General features: G+C 51.1%; 1 protein-coding gene across 1 annotated transcript; it reads right to left on the minus strand.

The window, feature by feature from the left end:
• Nucleotides 1-203: 203 nt before the first annotated feature.
• KRT74 (keratin 74) lies at nucleotides 204-7301 on the minus strand. Its single transcript, XM_044229282.1, has 9 exons — nucleotides 6831-7301; nucleotides 6014-6228; nucleotides 5567-5627; nucleotides 4993-5088; nucleotides 4354-4518; nucleotides 3042-3167; nucleotides 1375-1595; nucleotides 896-930; nucleotides 204-415 (listed from the first exon to the last, which is right to left on the minus strand). Exons 1-9 carry the CDS (start codon nucleotides 7299-7301, stop codon nucleotides 204-206), a joined length of 1602 nt encoding a protein of 533 aa, XP_044085217.1.
• Nucleotides 7302-14442: the final 7141 nt, after the last annotated feature.

Here is a 14442-nt window from a genome sequence, read left to right on the forward strand (position 1 = left end):
ACACGGGACCTGAGAGGATAGAGAATGATGGTGCCAGTCAGAGCTGGACAGCGAGGGGGGGCCAAGGCACAGGTGGTCAAGTACACTATAGACAGTCCAGGACTCAGGGGGTGCAGGATGGGGAACAGCAGACATCTCTGGGCTCGGTGGCGGTGGCAAGGGCATCTCTTCCTCCAGATCCTGAGGGGAGTGGGCCCTCGGGCTTATCGGGCAGCTTTCCTGGCTGGGGTGCTGGCAGAGGTGCTCTTGCCCTTGAGGTCTTGGGAGTCCTTAAGGTCTCCTCCACGGGCCCCTTTGGCCCTGGACTGCTCAGCCCGAGAGCTGCTGTAGCTGCCCACCATGCTGCTGGCCCCGGCGTCGGCACTAGAGGAAGAGCTGGGATGGTAGTAGCCGCTCCCACCGCTGCTGATGACGGCTGAGGAGGAAGGGCCAAGAGCAAAGAAGAAGGGCAACAAGGATCAGTCAGAAAGGGAGTCATCCTCCCTTGTCCCCAGCAACCCTCAGCAGCCAGGAAACACCATCAGTATGAACGAGCACCCTGCAAAGTGCCAGGCTCTTGGTGAGGTGAGGACCACATGACACAGACGCGGTCTCTGCCTTCCTGGAGTTTCCCGGACCATTTGACACCCCAAGTGTACATTTGCAACCTTCTTTCTCATTAATAATGCCCCGGGGAGAGACAGAGAGGAAATGCAATGGGAATGACTTCAGCCACTCTTTCCATGGGTCAAAGGGAAATAGGTTTCCTTTGAAGCCAGAGAAGTTTCAAAAGACAGTAACAGAAACTTCCCGATTGGGGGAGACCATGAGTGGAGGGGCCATCGCCCTATCCTGGGGTCCCCGCCTGCCTACCCAGCCAGAATCCACACCAGACCTATCTCTCAGGGATACTTACAGATGCTCACAGAGGATGGGTTCTCACCAGACATCCTGTAAGACAGAAAGTTAGAGAAGGATAAAACCTCAGTGAAGTGTCTACACTCAGCTACAACCTTGATGGGCACCTGCTTTACCATGTACGTTATTTTTAATTCATCCTTAAAACACTCTGTGAGATGGAGATTATAATCCCATTTTATAGGTGAAAAAATAAAGACACAGAGACACTAAAGGATCTGTCAGAACCACAGCTTGTATGTGCCAAAGGAGTGAGGAAATCTGTTCTGTCTGATCCCACTTGCCCTTTGACAGCATCACCTGTGCTGCCTGCTTCATGTTTGAGTTCCCCTCGCAGGGAGCAGGAGCTGAGCCCCCCAGTCAAACCAGCACTCTGTGCTTATGTCTTTTATCTTCCACTTCCCAAATGTCCCCCGCCCAGCAGGGAGCCACCCACAGCCCCTTCTCGCCAGAGTTCCCCTCCACTCCCCCTCCCACCTGCACTCCTCGCCCTCCAGCAGCTTGCGGTAGGTGGCGATCTCCATGTCCAGGGCCAGCTTCAGGCTCATGAGCTCCTGGTACTCGCGCAGCATCCGGGCCAGCTCCTCCTTGGCCTGGTGCAGGGCGGCCTCCAGCTCGTCCAGCTTGGCCCGGGCGTCCTTCAGGGCACAGTCGCCCCGCTGCTCAGCATCGGCAATGGCCGTCTCCAGGTTGGCACACTGAAAACCAAAGAACAGGGAGCTCATCAGAATGCAATATAGTTCTCAGATCTTCTGGGTTCAGTAGCAAAATCCCCTCACTTCCCAGATGAGGCCCAAGGTGACAGTGAGTAAGGCTCCAGGGATGGGACTATAGCCCGGCCTCCTCTATTTTCCATTGCAGATGGATTTTCTGTGAGAAGCTATTGAAGTAATTGCGTTTCACGAATATAGGAAGAAACTTGTGATGTTTGCGAAGTTGACTAGTTCCTGCTGTTGGAGGCCACCAATGGCTCTAGGCTGAAAGGATACCAGGTCCAGGAGAATCATGCTGAGACCCCAGCCAAGTCGCCTCTAGGGATCAGACAGCACGACAAGGCACCACTATAGTCGGATTCCTGGCTGCAGGACAGCTCCCAGTGGGGACCCTTGACCTGTTAGCACCAAGAGTGAGCGTTTCTGGAACACTCCAGCGTTTAGCAGGAGGGTCTGGCTAAACACTCCCCTTGTCAGCTTGAATTGGGTGAGGGAGGCTTCCCTTAGAGCTGGAGGTTAAAGGCATGAAATCATACCTCAACCTCAGAAACTGGGTTCTGACAAACATCTGGCAGCACTGGGATGCCTTGTACTGATGGAGAGCAAGGCTGTTGCCATGCTCTGTACGTTGCCTGGCGGGGAGGTTGTGGGGACACAGGGAGGAAAATGGGCTCTGATCTTTCACCTTGGTGTCCTATCACTAGTAGAGTTGACCTGGTTCTTTGAGGAGGACAAAGAAAGAAATCCCCACCCCTTTAATATTATCTCCCCGCTGCCATGGTGTTTAAGCTTTGCTGCCTTCAGGGAAGACAGGATTCCCTAGATGAAGTGGACATGGTATCATGATACAGGGAAGGGACACCCAGGAGGGCTTCATCTGCTGCTGTCCTCCCTTGGTCACCAGGATGATGCCCCACCTTAAGGGCAGGAACTTAGCATGGCCACAGAAGAGCCTGGGATACATTTCCTATGCACTCCTCCATATGTATTATGTGTATACTGGGAAGAGAAGGCGTGGGACCTGCCATCAGAGGATACGTCTGAAGGGAATGTAGGGCAGGTTTGTTGCATGCAGAAAAGGTCTGAGTAAAAGGAGGAAAGAAGGAGGAAACCTGATTTCTGTCCTGACTGCTGATAACAGCTGGGGACCTTGGGCAAGTCACTTCCCCTCTCCTATCTGCCCATCTTCTTTATCTGCAAACTGGGAGTCAGATGGAGTAAACTCAAGGCACTTCCCAGCTCTTAGCAGAGTGCCAGCTCTGACCAAAGGTACAGAGGCAGGTAGGAAAGAGAGACATTAGATGGCTGAGGGGCTCCCAAATCCAAATTGGGAGATAGGCTTTTTACTAAACTGGGCCCAGTTTCTTCACTACAGAGGATGAAATTGAACTTCACAAAGAACTTGACATTCTTGGCGAGGTTGCTGCCCACCTGCTTCTTTACATTCGCAATCTCACACCGGATCCTCTGGATGAGCCGGTTCAGCTCTGACATCTCGTTCTTGGTGTGTTTGAGGTCATCACCATGCAGGCCTACTGCCAGCTGCAGCTCTTGGATCTAGTTTCCGAGAGATAGAAAGTTGGTTATGAGACAGGACTGCACCCCCACCCCCGAATCGAAGTAGGGGAAGGGTCCTGAGCAAACAATTCCATGGCTGAGGCCAGACAGGGGAGGTGGGTCCAGGACAGGGCATGATGGAGCCGAAGCCTGGGCATCCCTCCAGCTGTGTGTTGGTGGTAACCACCAAGAAGTCCACCCACTTCTCTAAGCGGAAACTGTGCACTGGACACATCCTTTCTCTTTGCCCTGCCTGCAGTCTTTTCCGAGCTGGCTGAAAGAAAAGTGCAGGTCACATTTATTAAGCACTTTTGAAATGTAAGAAGAACTCTCTGCTCATTAAGCATCTCTATAGAGGCCTCTGCTAAAGGCCAGATTGTACTACTCGACGTGCTAGGGATGCAGCAATGAGCAGGATAGGTGAGGTCCCTGCCTCACAGAACATGAATTCTCCTGAAGCCCTTTCTCAGTGACAAGTGGAGGGCCAGAAGCTGAGGGCAGTGTGTACACTTGGGGTGGTTGGATTGTTAGCTCAGGGTTTGTAGCTCATACCTTCCCCTCTTCCTTGACCAGTCCTCCAGAGAAGAGGGGATGGCATATCCATGGAGAGGGAATGAGGAACCTATGATCTTTGCTGTGGGTGGGATTTAACAAATGTGAAAAGGAGTGCCAGAACAGGGCAGGTAGAAAGCCCTGGAGAGTAAACAGGTAAAGGGTCTTCTCCAAGCATTACTCCCAGTACCCAGAAGTCAGATAGACTTCCACTTCCTCCTCTTGGAAGTCTTCCCATATTGGCCAGAAAAGAGCTCATGGCTTCCTTTTCACTCCCTACCCCACCCTGGATTTCCCATAGCAGCTCTCCATCATATTTGTTACTCTCTCTCCTTCTGCCCCATGATGACAAACCCTAAACCCTGGAAACATATTTGTTCTACAGCAGAAACACCTATCTTCTTTTCTCCACCAGATGATTGCCTGTCCTTTTCTATTGAATGTACCCATCAATTCATCTTTGATAATAGTCTCTACTGAGAATTCTTTTTGAATAGAATATCATTAAAGCATTGGTTATAACCATCCTTTCATTCAACACATCTACAAAGGTTGCTCTTACATTCCCTGGTGGAGGTATCCCTTCCCAGGAAAGGAGAAGCTGGTGGAGGACAGAGATCCCTCTGGTGCCCACCTTGCTCTGGTACAGTGCCTCAGCCTCAGCTTTGCTCTTCAGGGCGATCTCCTCATACTGAGCTCGGACCTTGGCAATGATGCTATCCAGGTCCAGGTCCCGGTTGTTGTCCATGGACAGGATGACTGAGGTTTCACTGGCATGAGTCTGAATCTGGGCCATCTCCTGAATTGAGAGATGAGGACAGAGTCAGGGCCCCCTAGCCTGCCTTGGTTGCCTACTCATCTTCTGGGCTCAAGTGTTGGGAAGAAGTTCCTGCTCCAGATCTGAATGTTGGAGCCAAAGGAGAAGGCTCACAGCACCAGGATGCATCCTTCATGGGAAGTAGGCAGTGAGAGACACTTCCTATAATTCACAGAGTCAAGAGCCTGTGTTTGTATAGGACCTCAATGGGTCATTTTTTTCTGCCTGAGTGAAAGATCACTGTCAGCCCAGGTGGGATTGTCTCTTGCATGTATGGTCTTTGGGGACCAAGATCCTACACTTCCATGGTCTCCCGTGCAGAGTTTTGCACCTTCCTATCAAAACGTCCTTCATTCTGTTATCCTAAATCCCTCTTACTGGCATCTCCCCAGAAGAGCCAAGTGAAGCCCTCAGCTGGAAAGGGGCGGGGTGGGGGAAAGGCAGGAGCATCCTCACCGCGTCATACAAACACTTGAGGAACTTGATGTCTTTGTCCAGAGAATCTACTTTGGCCTGGAGCTCCACCTTCACTGTGTAGGCTGCATCGGCATCCTGACAAGAGGCACCCAAAACATTCAGTCAATGCAACCCTCATCTTGTGAGCTTTCCCTGTCCCTGCTCTCAGAGCCATCTGATTTCCTATTGTTTGCCTGCAAAGGGAAGCATATGGATGAATAAAATTATTCAATATTGCTTTTTCTCATACTCAATGGCTCTTTGAAAATAGAGAAGGGGAAAAGTTGCTCTATTCCACTGGAGGAAACAAAGGCCAGAGAGGTAGAATGAGTTTCCCCAAGTCACACAGGAAGGCCAAGCTGGACCAGAGTTTCCCTTTTCCCAGAAGAGAATTCTCTCCTGTCTGTCTCTGTTCTTTGCTTGGGTGTGTATCCTACCTCTAGCTAGAGGCCAGAACCATGACTCCATCCCAACTCAGGCATCTGCCCCTCTCCAGAAGGCCTGACCTGGAGTCCTGAGCATAGTTAGTTAGGAGGGGGATGCAAAAGAGAGCATAAGCTCTTTGTTCCCTTACCTTCTTGAGCACCACAAAATCGTTCTCAGCTGCTGTGCGCCGATTAATTTCCACCTCATACCTGGGGGCAAAGAGAGAAGTTAGCAGATCCCTGCACGATCTCCTAGAGGTGAGTGCCACATAGGCTGGGGGTGGCAGGACTCTGCCCCTGAGTTACGTCATATATATTCCACTCACTGGATCCTAGGAAAATATCCAAGTGCCTATTAGGTTCCCCAAACTGGCCACTGAACCAATCACTGGATCAAAGAACAAGAAACTCCTTCTGATCAACCAGGTAGGAAGTTCTCATCAAACAGGGCAGACTCTTCCCCCATAACCAAGGGAGGGGTGTGAGCCCCTGGCGCTAGTTCTTGCTCTCCCCTCTCCTAAAATGTAGGCACAGAGATTGGGTTTTCCCAGGAATCTCTGGGAACATGACCCACGACCTTGGTGGGGCCTGCTCACCTCTTCTTGTAGTCCTCCACCACGTCTCGCACACTCCTCAGCTCCGAGTCCAGCCGCACCCTGTCCCCAGACAGGGTCTCCAGCTGCTTCCGCAGGTTGCTGATATAGCCCTCGAGGATGGGCTCCAGGTTCTTTCTGCAGTTGCTCAGGTCCAGCTGCTGCAGCAGCTCCCACTTGGTCTCCAGCACCTGGTTCTGCTGCTCTAGGAACCGCACCTGGGACCACAATGGAGGTGACCATGTCCACGGACATAGACTATTGACTCTCAGGTTACATAGATTTTTCTAAAGTCATTAGCCTCAGGTGTTGACTCTACACTCGGAATTCCATGCAAACTAGACCCTGTACGAGTGCCCATCCCATACCTTTCTAGACAAAACCAATCCCTGAAAACTCATGGAGGAAGGAAATACCATAATTTTCTTTCATTGTCTGACTCAGCACGCAGGAGATGCTCCTCCTGATGACTCAGCCAAGTGTTTCTTCTGTACTGTGAACCCTCCCCTCCCATTGGTGTTGACTCTACCAGTTCTTCATCTTCTTTAAAGAGCTGGAGATTCGTCCAACTGTCCTCCAGAAACCCAGTACTTCTTTCTCAAGGTGGGGCTACACTTTACTCAATTTTCCACCCTTCTCTGCAAAATACCCTGCAGAAGCAACACATTCATTTATTCCTTTGTGCTACCTAGCTACAGGATGTTATGATGGAGGAGCCCCAGCTGCCACCTTTCCATCCACAGTGCCCTGTCCACTCCCAAGCAGCAGAGAATTGCTCACATCTCACTGAACTCTCTCATCCTCCTCCCTTGAGACCTACCTTATCGATGAAGGAGGCAAACTTGTCATTCAGAGCCTTGATCTGCTCCCGCTCCTGGGTGCGCACTCTCTGGATCTCAGGGTCCAGCTCCACGTTGAGGGGAGCCAGGAGGCTCTTGTTGATGGTGACCCGGTAGATACCCCCAGGTGGGCACACGGATGGGCACACAGGCCCTGAGGCCACACTGCCAAACATGCTTCCAGCAAAGCCAGTGGCCCGGCCTCCTCCATACCCAGAGCCAGGCCCAAAGCTATAACCTCCAATGCGAACACCACCACCTGCCATGTTGAGGGAAATACACCGATTCCCTCCAAGGCTGTAGAGGCTCCGACTGCCAAAGCCAGCCCCGGGTCCTTTGCCAGCTGCGCGGTAAGAAGCCGCACTGCCCACAGCCTTCCTCAACACCACTGCTGAACGCCCACTGAAGCCACCCTTGTCACCACCAGACTTGATGTTCAGTTGCCGACTCATGGTGGGAAAGATGGAGTTGACAGAGTTGGAGGAAAGCTGTCACTAAGGGAAGGAGAATGAACGCTCTGATGACGCACCCAGAGTGTGGCCTCCTTTTATCCTGTCAAGCCCAGGACACCGGAAAAGGGCGTCTCTCCACTATCTTCCTTTCCTTGTGCTGAAGGGCCAGGAGCCATGGGTAATTTGTAGAACAGAGATCTCCAAGCTCTTTATGGCAACAGAGCGTTTCCGATAGCCTGCAGAATATGCTGCCCTTGCAGACTGGGGTGGTCTAATCAGGCATTTATCTGTGCTCTTAATTAGGGACCTGGGGACTTATCCCCTTCTGAGATCTCCTAGCTTTCTTTTTCCAGGGCTACCTCCTTCTTGCTTATCTATCAGCAAGGAGCAGGGGAAATGTCTGGCTTTATCGAGAAAGGGCTCCTCGGAAAACCCAAGGTTTCCTTCCAAGATAATCCGTCTCCTAGTATCTGGTCTCATTGAGGAGTTGAAGTGTTCATGCCAGAGAAAAAGAGACTCGGAAACGTGAGTGGTGTCTTCAAAGATCTAGATCCAAGACAGAATTTCCAGAGTCACTCTTTGTGTCTCTAAGAATCCCAGCTGTCCAGCGGTGAAACAGACCCCAGGAAGATAGTGGAAATGACCCCACAGAGTCTGCATGGTCCTCAGCTCGGGTATTGTCTGGGGATTTCTGTGGGTGAGACCTAGGTGGTAGTGACCTTGATGTTGCCTTTTCAACAGTGAGAAACTTTTCAGGCAGCTGGCAGTTCCTTCAGCCACGTCTTTGCTCCTGAACAAGGTCTGCCCCATCCTGGGAGCCCAGGCATTAGTTCTTCCCTCCTTGGGGAGAACATCTTCCCAACTCTTATGCTCCCTGGGGAAACATTCCATGCCGAGGGACCAAGAGGGATCCCTGAGCTTCATTCATGGGTTCAGGGTGGTCTGTTCTGCCAGTTTCCAGATCACTTCAAGAAGTTACTCGAGTTGGGGACATGAGAAAGCAGTCCCTTGTTAGCTCAGGCAGTCCTGGCAGGGTGAAATGTTACAAAATTACTCCAAAAATGGGCATCTGGTAGCTACCCTAATGCAGGACTCTGACCACTTCCTATAAGTAAACTGAGCAGCTTTAACCCATTTGGATCAGCCAGATAGTGGTAGACCAGTGTTCCCACTGCTGGGGAGAAGGGTGGAAATAGTGCTGGCCAGCAGGCTGGATCCTGGAATGCTTCTCAGAGGGTCTTTCCTGTCACATGGTGTCCTCCTCACATCCCAAAAAGTGGCAGTGGGAGTTCCTTCTCTAGCAACCCTGTCTCCCCACCTTCCCAGCAGGGCCTAGCCCCAAGGCACAGGAGTGCATCATTTAAATGGTTTCTTGTGGTTTTCTAAGCCAAACTGAAAGTGCTGGTGTGTGCATGTCAACAAGCGGTGTAATTCCCTAGACCAGCATATGGCCCCAGTCCCCAAGGAGGCTCCAGACCAAAGAGAGGGATCTACATAAAGAACTGAATCTGCGGCCCATGCTCCAGACTGACAGAAGAGCTTTGTGAAGCACGGATTTGGAGGTATGCTGGGGAAAACAGGCTAGTTTTGATTGGGGTTTTAAAAACGTCCGGAAGGCTGGGCTTGTACCCCCACCAGCACTCATAGCAGGGACTGCTTCCCGGTAGCTTCCCCCTGGGAGTGAGGACTGACATATTACTTGTAGTAGCAGCAATGGTGGCAGCAATAGTACCCACCATAGTGATCATCACAGTCATAACAAAAAGCACATCCGTTGTTCACATTGCATGAGCCAGGCATCGTGCTGAGGACTACTAAGATGTCTATTTCAACCTTGATGTTACTAACTTCCCTTGACAGAGATGTTAAAGAACTTGCCCAAGGTCACTCAGCCAGTTCATCAGAGCTGGGACTGGAATCTGAAGGTGTCCGATCGCAAGGTCATGTTCCTAACCAGCATGTTAAGTGATAGGATGACAGCTAGAGGGAAGACACAGGGCTTTCTGTGTTGGGGGCCAGGAAGTAAAGGGGGCAGGGATGTTGATGATACTGACTTGGTGGTGACTGTGACACAGAAGGAAAAGGAAGAGGCAGAGGGGGATTTCCTGACAAGGGTCATCATGGTGGCCACACAAGGTGTCCCTCCTAGCTAATGCTAGGGGATGGAACTGCAGGGGATTGTCTCTGCCTACCCAGTAGGATCTCCAGCAGTCCCAACCTTTGTTGCGTTGGTTACCTTCTAATCAGTCACCACACTCCAGACCCCAGTCTTTGGGTTCATTGGGCTAATGGGTGTTCCAAGTTTGGAAGAGATCAGTCATTCAATAGCTATAAAATTAAGCGCCTACTGTGTGGACTGCTCTATGCTGGACAGTGAGAGAGAAACATCTAAGACACTCTCCTTCTCCCCTAAGAAATTGAAATTGGAGTGGAGACAAAATACAAGCTTGTGAAAGTTGTTTTGTTGTTTCTCTAGTTGTCATTTTCACTCCACGTGCTTGCATTGGATCATGAGTGACTCGGACAAGTAGTTAATGGAATTCTGATTTCTTAAAAAAATCAGAATAAAAGACAGGGGACTTTCTGAGGTAGGGTCAGGAACCAGAAAGCAGGCCAGGCTGCACATGGGCAGGAGAGAAAGATGGTGGAGGAGGCCGAGACACGCCCTCCTTGCAGAGAGTATGGAATCATGCGAGGGTAAAGAGGAGAAGACACTTCACACTTTAGGTTAATGAACAGGCTCTGTGTTGCATGAGATCATGACAGAGACAGATACCCAGGAAACCCCAAGAAGCTGAGCCTGTGAGTACCATGATCTCCTGCCGTCTTGGCTAAGGATGCTCCTGGAGGTAAGAGGCTCACTCTGCAGGGCACACCACACTGGTGGTAAATCAAAAGAAGGGACTTGAATAATCCCAAATGGACATAACCAAAGTCGTGTCTGCTTTTTAAGAATGGATACCAAAGGCCATTTTTCTCTAGTCCACTGGCCTTTTGTCTACCTCTCAACACAGTCCAGGGGTGCAGTATTCTGTAGATAAAGGTCATCGATAGAAGAGGGCACCTGAAGGATCCTCGAGGTAACTTTGGGGTGACAAGACCTGGAGACAAACCACAGCACCTTAGAAGCAGGAAGGACCTGAAACCAAATTATTTGATTTCCCTTTGAAAGTAAGCTCAGTGCAGGGGCGCCTGGGTGGCTCAGTGGGTTAAGCCTCTGCCTTCGGCTCAGGTCATGGTCCCAGGGTCCTGGGATCGAGCCCCACATCGGGCTCTCTGCTGAGCAGGGAGCCTGCTTCCCCCTCTCTCTCTGCCTCTCTGCCTAATTGTGATCTCTGTCTGTTAAATAAATAAATAAATAAATTTAAAACAAAAAAAAAAAAAAAAAAAGAAAGTAAGCTCAGTGCAGAAACCTAATACTTTCAACCTGTCTGAACCAGTTTGAAAAGAGGCTGTTTTCCCATCCTCATCCACATTTAGCTAGCTCAAACAATAGAGTTCATCTGCTTTTCTCCCGTGCTCACGACACCCCCTCCCGGCACCCTTCCCCTCCCTGACGTGAAATGCTCTGCATCCTGGAACATCAAGTCTGACAGCAGATGGGACATGCACCTATGAGTTGGGGCACAGCCCACTGTGGCAAATTGGGGCTCTAGACACAGGACTAGATGCAGAGGGGCAGGTGATGCGGAGGGAGTAAGGCAGAAAGTTCTGTGTTAGTGAGAAGGGGTCGAGAACATGAGGGACGATTGGGAGTAAGCAAAGACCATTTTGTAGGGAGACCAACTATCCCGTTTGCCTGGGACTGAGACATTTTCCCTCAGCACTACTACCTGGATAGCTCTGGACCACCTGGACAGTGGATCACGCTAACATCCCCCGTATGGCACAGTACAGAGTCGCAAATTCTCCCGTAGTCCGTAGGGATCACTGAAGTGACATCTCTCCCAATCTGTAAAACTTTAAAACCCGAGCAATGCTCTGGTTTCTCTCCATCTGTGCTGGACTCCCTCCCCACCCCACCCCCTCACGTGTTAGCATGAATTCCCCCAGATTGCCTTTAGCACATCCCGGGCCATGTCTCACTGAACTTCTCCATTCCTGTCGCTTTCTTTCTCCCTGCATTCTGGCCCCTAAGGCTTTGGTGGCTGGAGAGACCCCCAGCCCTTTAGTGTAAATCAGGTACTTTATAGCTCTTGTCTCCCCTGTTTTTAAAAAGAAAAGCTCTCTGAACTCTCCACAGCTCCACCCCACCACCTACCTAGTCATCCTAGGGAATTTTCCTCTCAGCCCAAATGCACAGAGGTATGTGCAGACAAGCGCCGTCTTGCTCTGGAAAGGACATATTTTCTTCCATTCGCTTGTTTCAAAATACCACCAGGCCCCCATTCCTGTATTACTTCGTCCATCTCCTTACCTCAGACCCCTCCACCCAAGCCCCTTCTGGAAGAATTTTGGAAAGTATTTCCTGCCCCCTCCCTGCTTATTGCCTGATTCTCTCTCCCTCTCTCCCCCTACCCTTTTTTTCAAAGACAATGGAGAGGCTGGGGGAAATGAAATGCCTTAATCTTTTGATCGTGACTATGAAGTTGGTGCTTGATCCGCCTCTTCCTTTGCCCGTTTCCAAAGCAAACAAGCTGGGCTGTGTGGTGGGCTATAATTAAGCCAGTCATCACTAATGACATGCTTTCTATCTCCCATCGGAGCACAGCACAGCCCTGTCCAAACAGTGGGGGGAGGACCATTCCCTACCCCCATCAGGAGTGGTGGTTTGAGCCTGGGGGGGCACCTGCCTCAGGTGTGAGGGGAATGGCCATCCCCCTTCCCTGTGCCCACATCATAGCTAAGCCTATGGGGTCCTGGGGAAGGGAGTTGGGAAAGGGGCAGGAGAAGAGGAGAAGAATTCAGGCAGGACCAAAGCACTAAGGGGCTTGGGTGACCACAGGCAAGGTAGGAGGTAGGAGGAAAACTGTAAAGGTAGGATGTCCAGAAAGAAATACAAAGAATAAGAAGTCAGTGTTTTAGGAAAAGGAAGCTGGAAAAGATTGGGTCAGTGGGGAGGGATGGGTGGGTCCTGTGAGCAGGGAGCTAAGGCATAGACAGTGTGAGGAAGAGGCTACAGGCAGAAGCTTGAACTGAACCTTCCACCATTCCAGGAAAGGCAAGTCCATCCAGCCCCAGCCTGGGTGGAAGGAGTGAGTTACCTGCTGGCTACTGTGTGGAGGGACCCTAAGCACCATCCTCCAGGATGCAGCCTGCCAAGGACAGAGAGGCTCAGGCAGGTGGGGCTTAGGTGACGTCCAGCGCTGGCACCTGAGGTTGGGCTCAGAGCTTTATTCACAGCGGAGACCCAAGTGGAGCCCCCTTGTAAGAGTCTGTCAACTTTCCCTTCTAGAGCAGGACGTCTAGAGACCAAGTCCCCATCTCTCCAGTGTCACGGGTCCCCACTGAGGCATGTGAGACTTGATGGCCAGGCTACTAGGTATGACATGCAGCTGTGTGTTCATGAGGCTGGTTGGATCTGCCCTGCAGATCAGAGAGTGGGGGACAGGGACACACAGACCAGGACCCAAGCAGTCTGGAAGTGGGAGCCAGCAGACACAGGAGACTGGGGCCCAGTGGCCCAGCTGGGCAGCATGAAGCAAGAATGAGGGGTGCACGTCATGACCTAGAGCCAGGGAGAGGGTTGGAAATCAGCAGTCTGGTTGCCTGGGCAACACGGAAGCTTAGGCCACCCTGGGCATGCTAGAGAGTGAAAGGGCATTTCCTCCAGCTGGCAGCCCTGTGGTGGGCACAGAACCTGTCCAAGATTATCCCCAACCCCGGCCAAATGTGCACCGACCTCAGGGAAGTCTTTCCTCACCACCTTGGGGACAGGAGGTGCAGTACCTGCGGCTGCTGGCAGAGGGCAGTGTGTGCACAAACTACAGGCGCCAGAGAGTTGTTTCTCCGGCTTAGAAATTACCAGTGACTACAGGGGAATGTGTCTCCATGAGAAGATCCAGTGCCCTCCATCCTGCACTCAGCCCCTGTCAGCCAGGTCCCTGGGCACAGTCGTGCTGTGGATTGATGGGTCCTGAACCAGCACACGGCCGGCAAAGAAGGCCCCTGCACACAGGTTAATAATAATTATTATAATAACGACTAACATCTCTTGGCTCCAAACTGTATTTCAGGCACTGTAGTACTCCCATTATCCCCTTCCATATTCTCAGCACTCCACTACGATGAGAACTTTGTCAGTTATGAGGTGTCCTATCTGGAGGTACGGGCTCTGCCGTTGGACTGGGATTCAGCTCCCAACTCTGCCATTTACTACACAACATCAGTTGGTTTCTTTTACCCCTCAGAGCCTCAATATTCTCATTAGTGAGATGTGCATTATTATAATTGCACCTTATAACAATAATACCCATCAGATTTCTGGAAGAATTCATTGAGTTGCTAGCCATGGAGTGGTCAGAAGTGTCGGTGCCGAGAACAGTGGCTGGGCCAGCTTTTATCAGTCCTATTTTACAAGGGCAGGATCCTACACTAGGACACAACTAGCCGTTGGAAGAGGCAGGATTGGAGGCCAAGCATATGACTCAGCCAGTACTAGCAGGTGGGCCCTTTGCCTGAGACTGTCCTGGCTTATGCCGGTCATCTGAGAATCCCGTTCAGCCTGGGTCCAGAATCAGTGTTCCAGTTTGGTCAATAAATTGTATATACTGCATATGCACAGATGTATGTCAAACTCAAATTTATTAACACAGATGTGTTTCATCACGCACAAGCCAAGTCATCGGGACACATGTGTATGCCCCAAGCTCCTTCTTCCCACCCAGTGTGGGCTAGACTAAGCCAGGCATTCTTGCAGGAAATGTATATTGCATGCCGTGAGCCAGACTGGGGACCCTGGAACAAGGGGTTGAGGGGGAGTGGGATTAGGGGACAGACGTCTTGACACCAGGAAAATAAAGCCCCAAGTATAATGCAGATTCGGGACCAGTGTCATGGGTGTTTGGGGCTATGACCTTGGGCAGGGCGCTGAACCATCCAGGCCTTTGCTTGCTGGCCTATAAAGTGAGGGGACGGGGAAAGGGAGAGCAGTCAGGCCATCAGTTCTAATGCTTCCTCTCATTTAATGCTCAGTGACTTT

Source organism: Neovison vison, chromosome 12, assembly GCF_020171115.1.
Source record: "Neovison vison isolate M4711 chromosome 12, ASM_NN_V1, whole genome shotgun sequence".
Lineage (NCBI taxonomy): Eukaryota > Metazoa > Chordata > Mammalia > Carnivora > Mustelidae > Neogale > Neogale vison.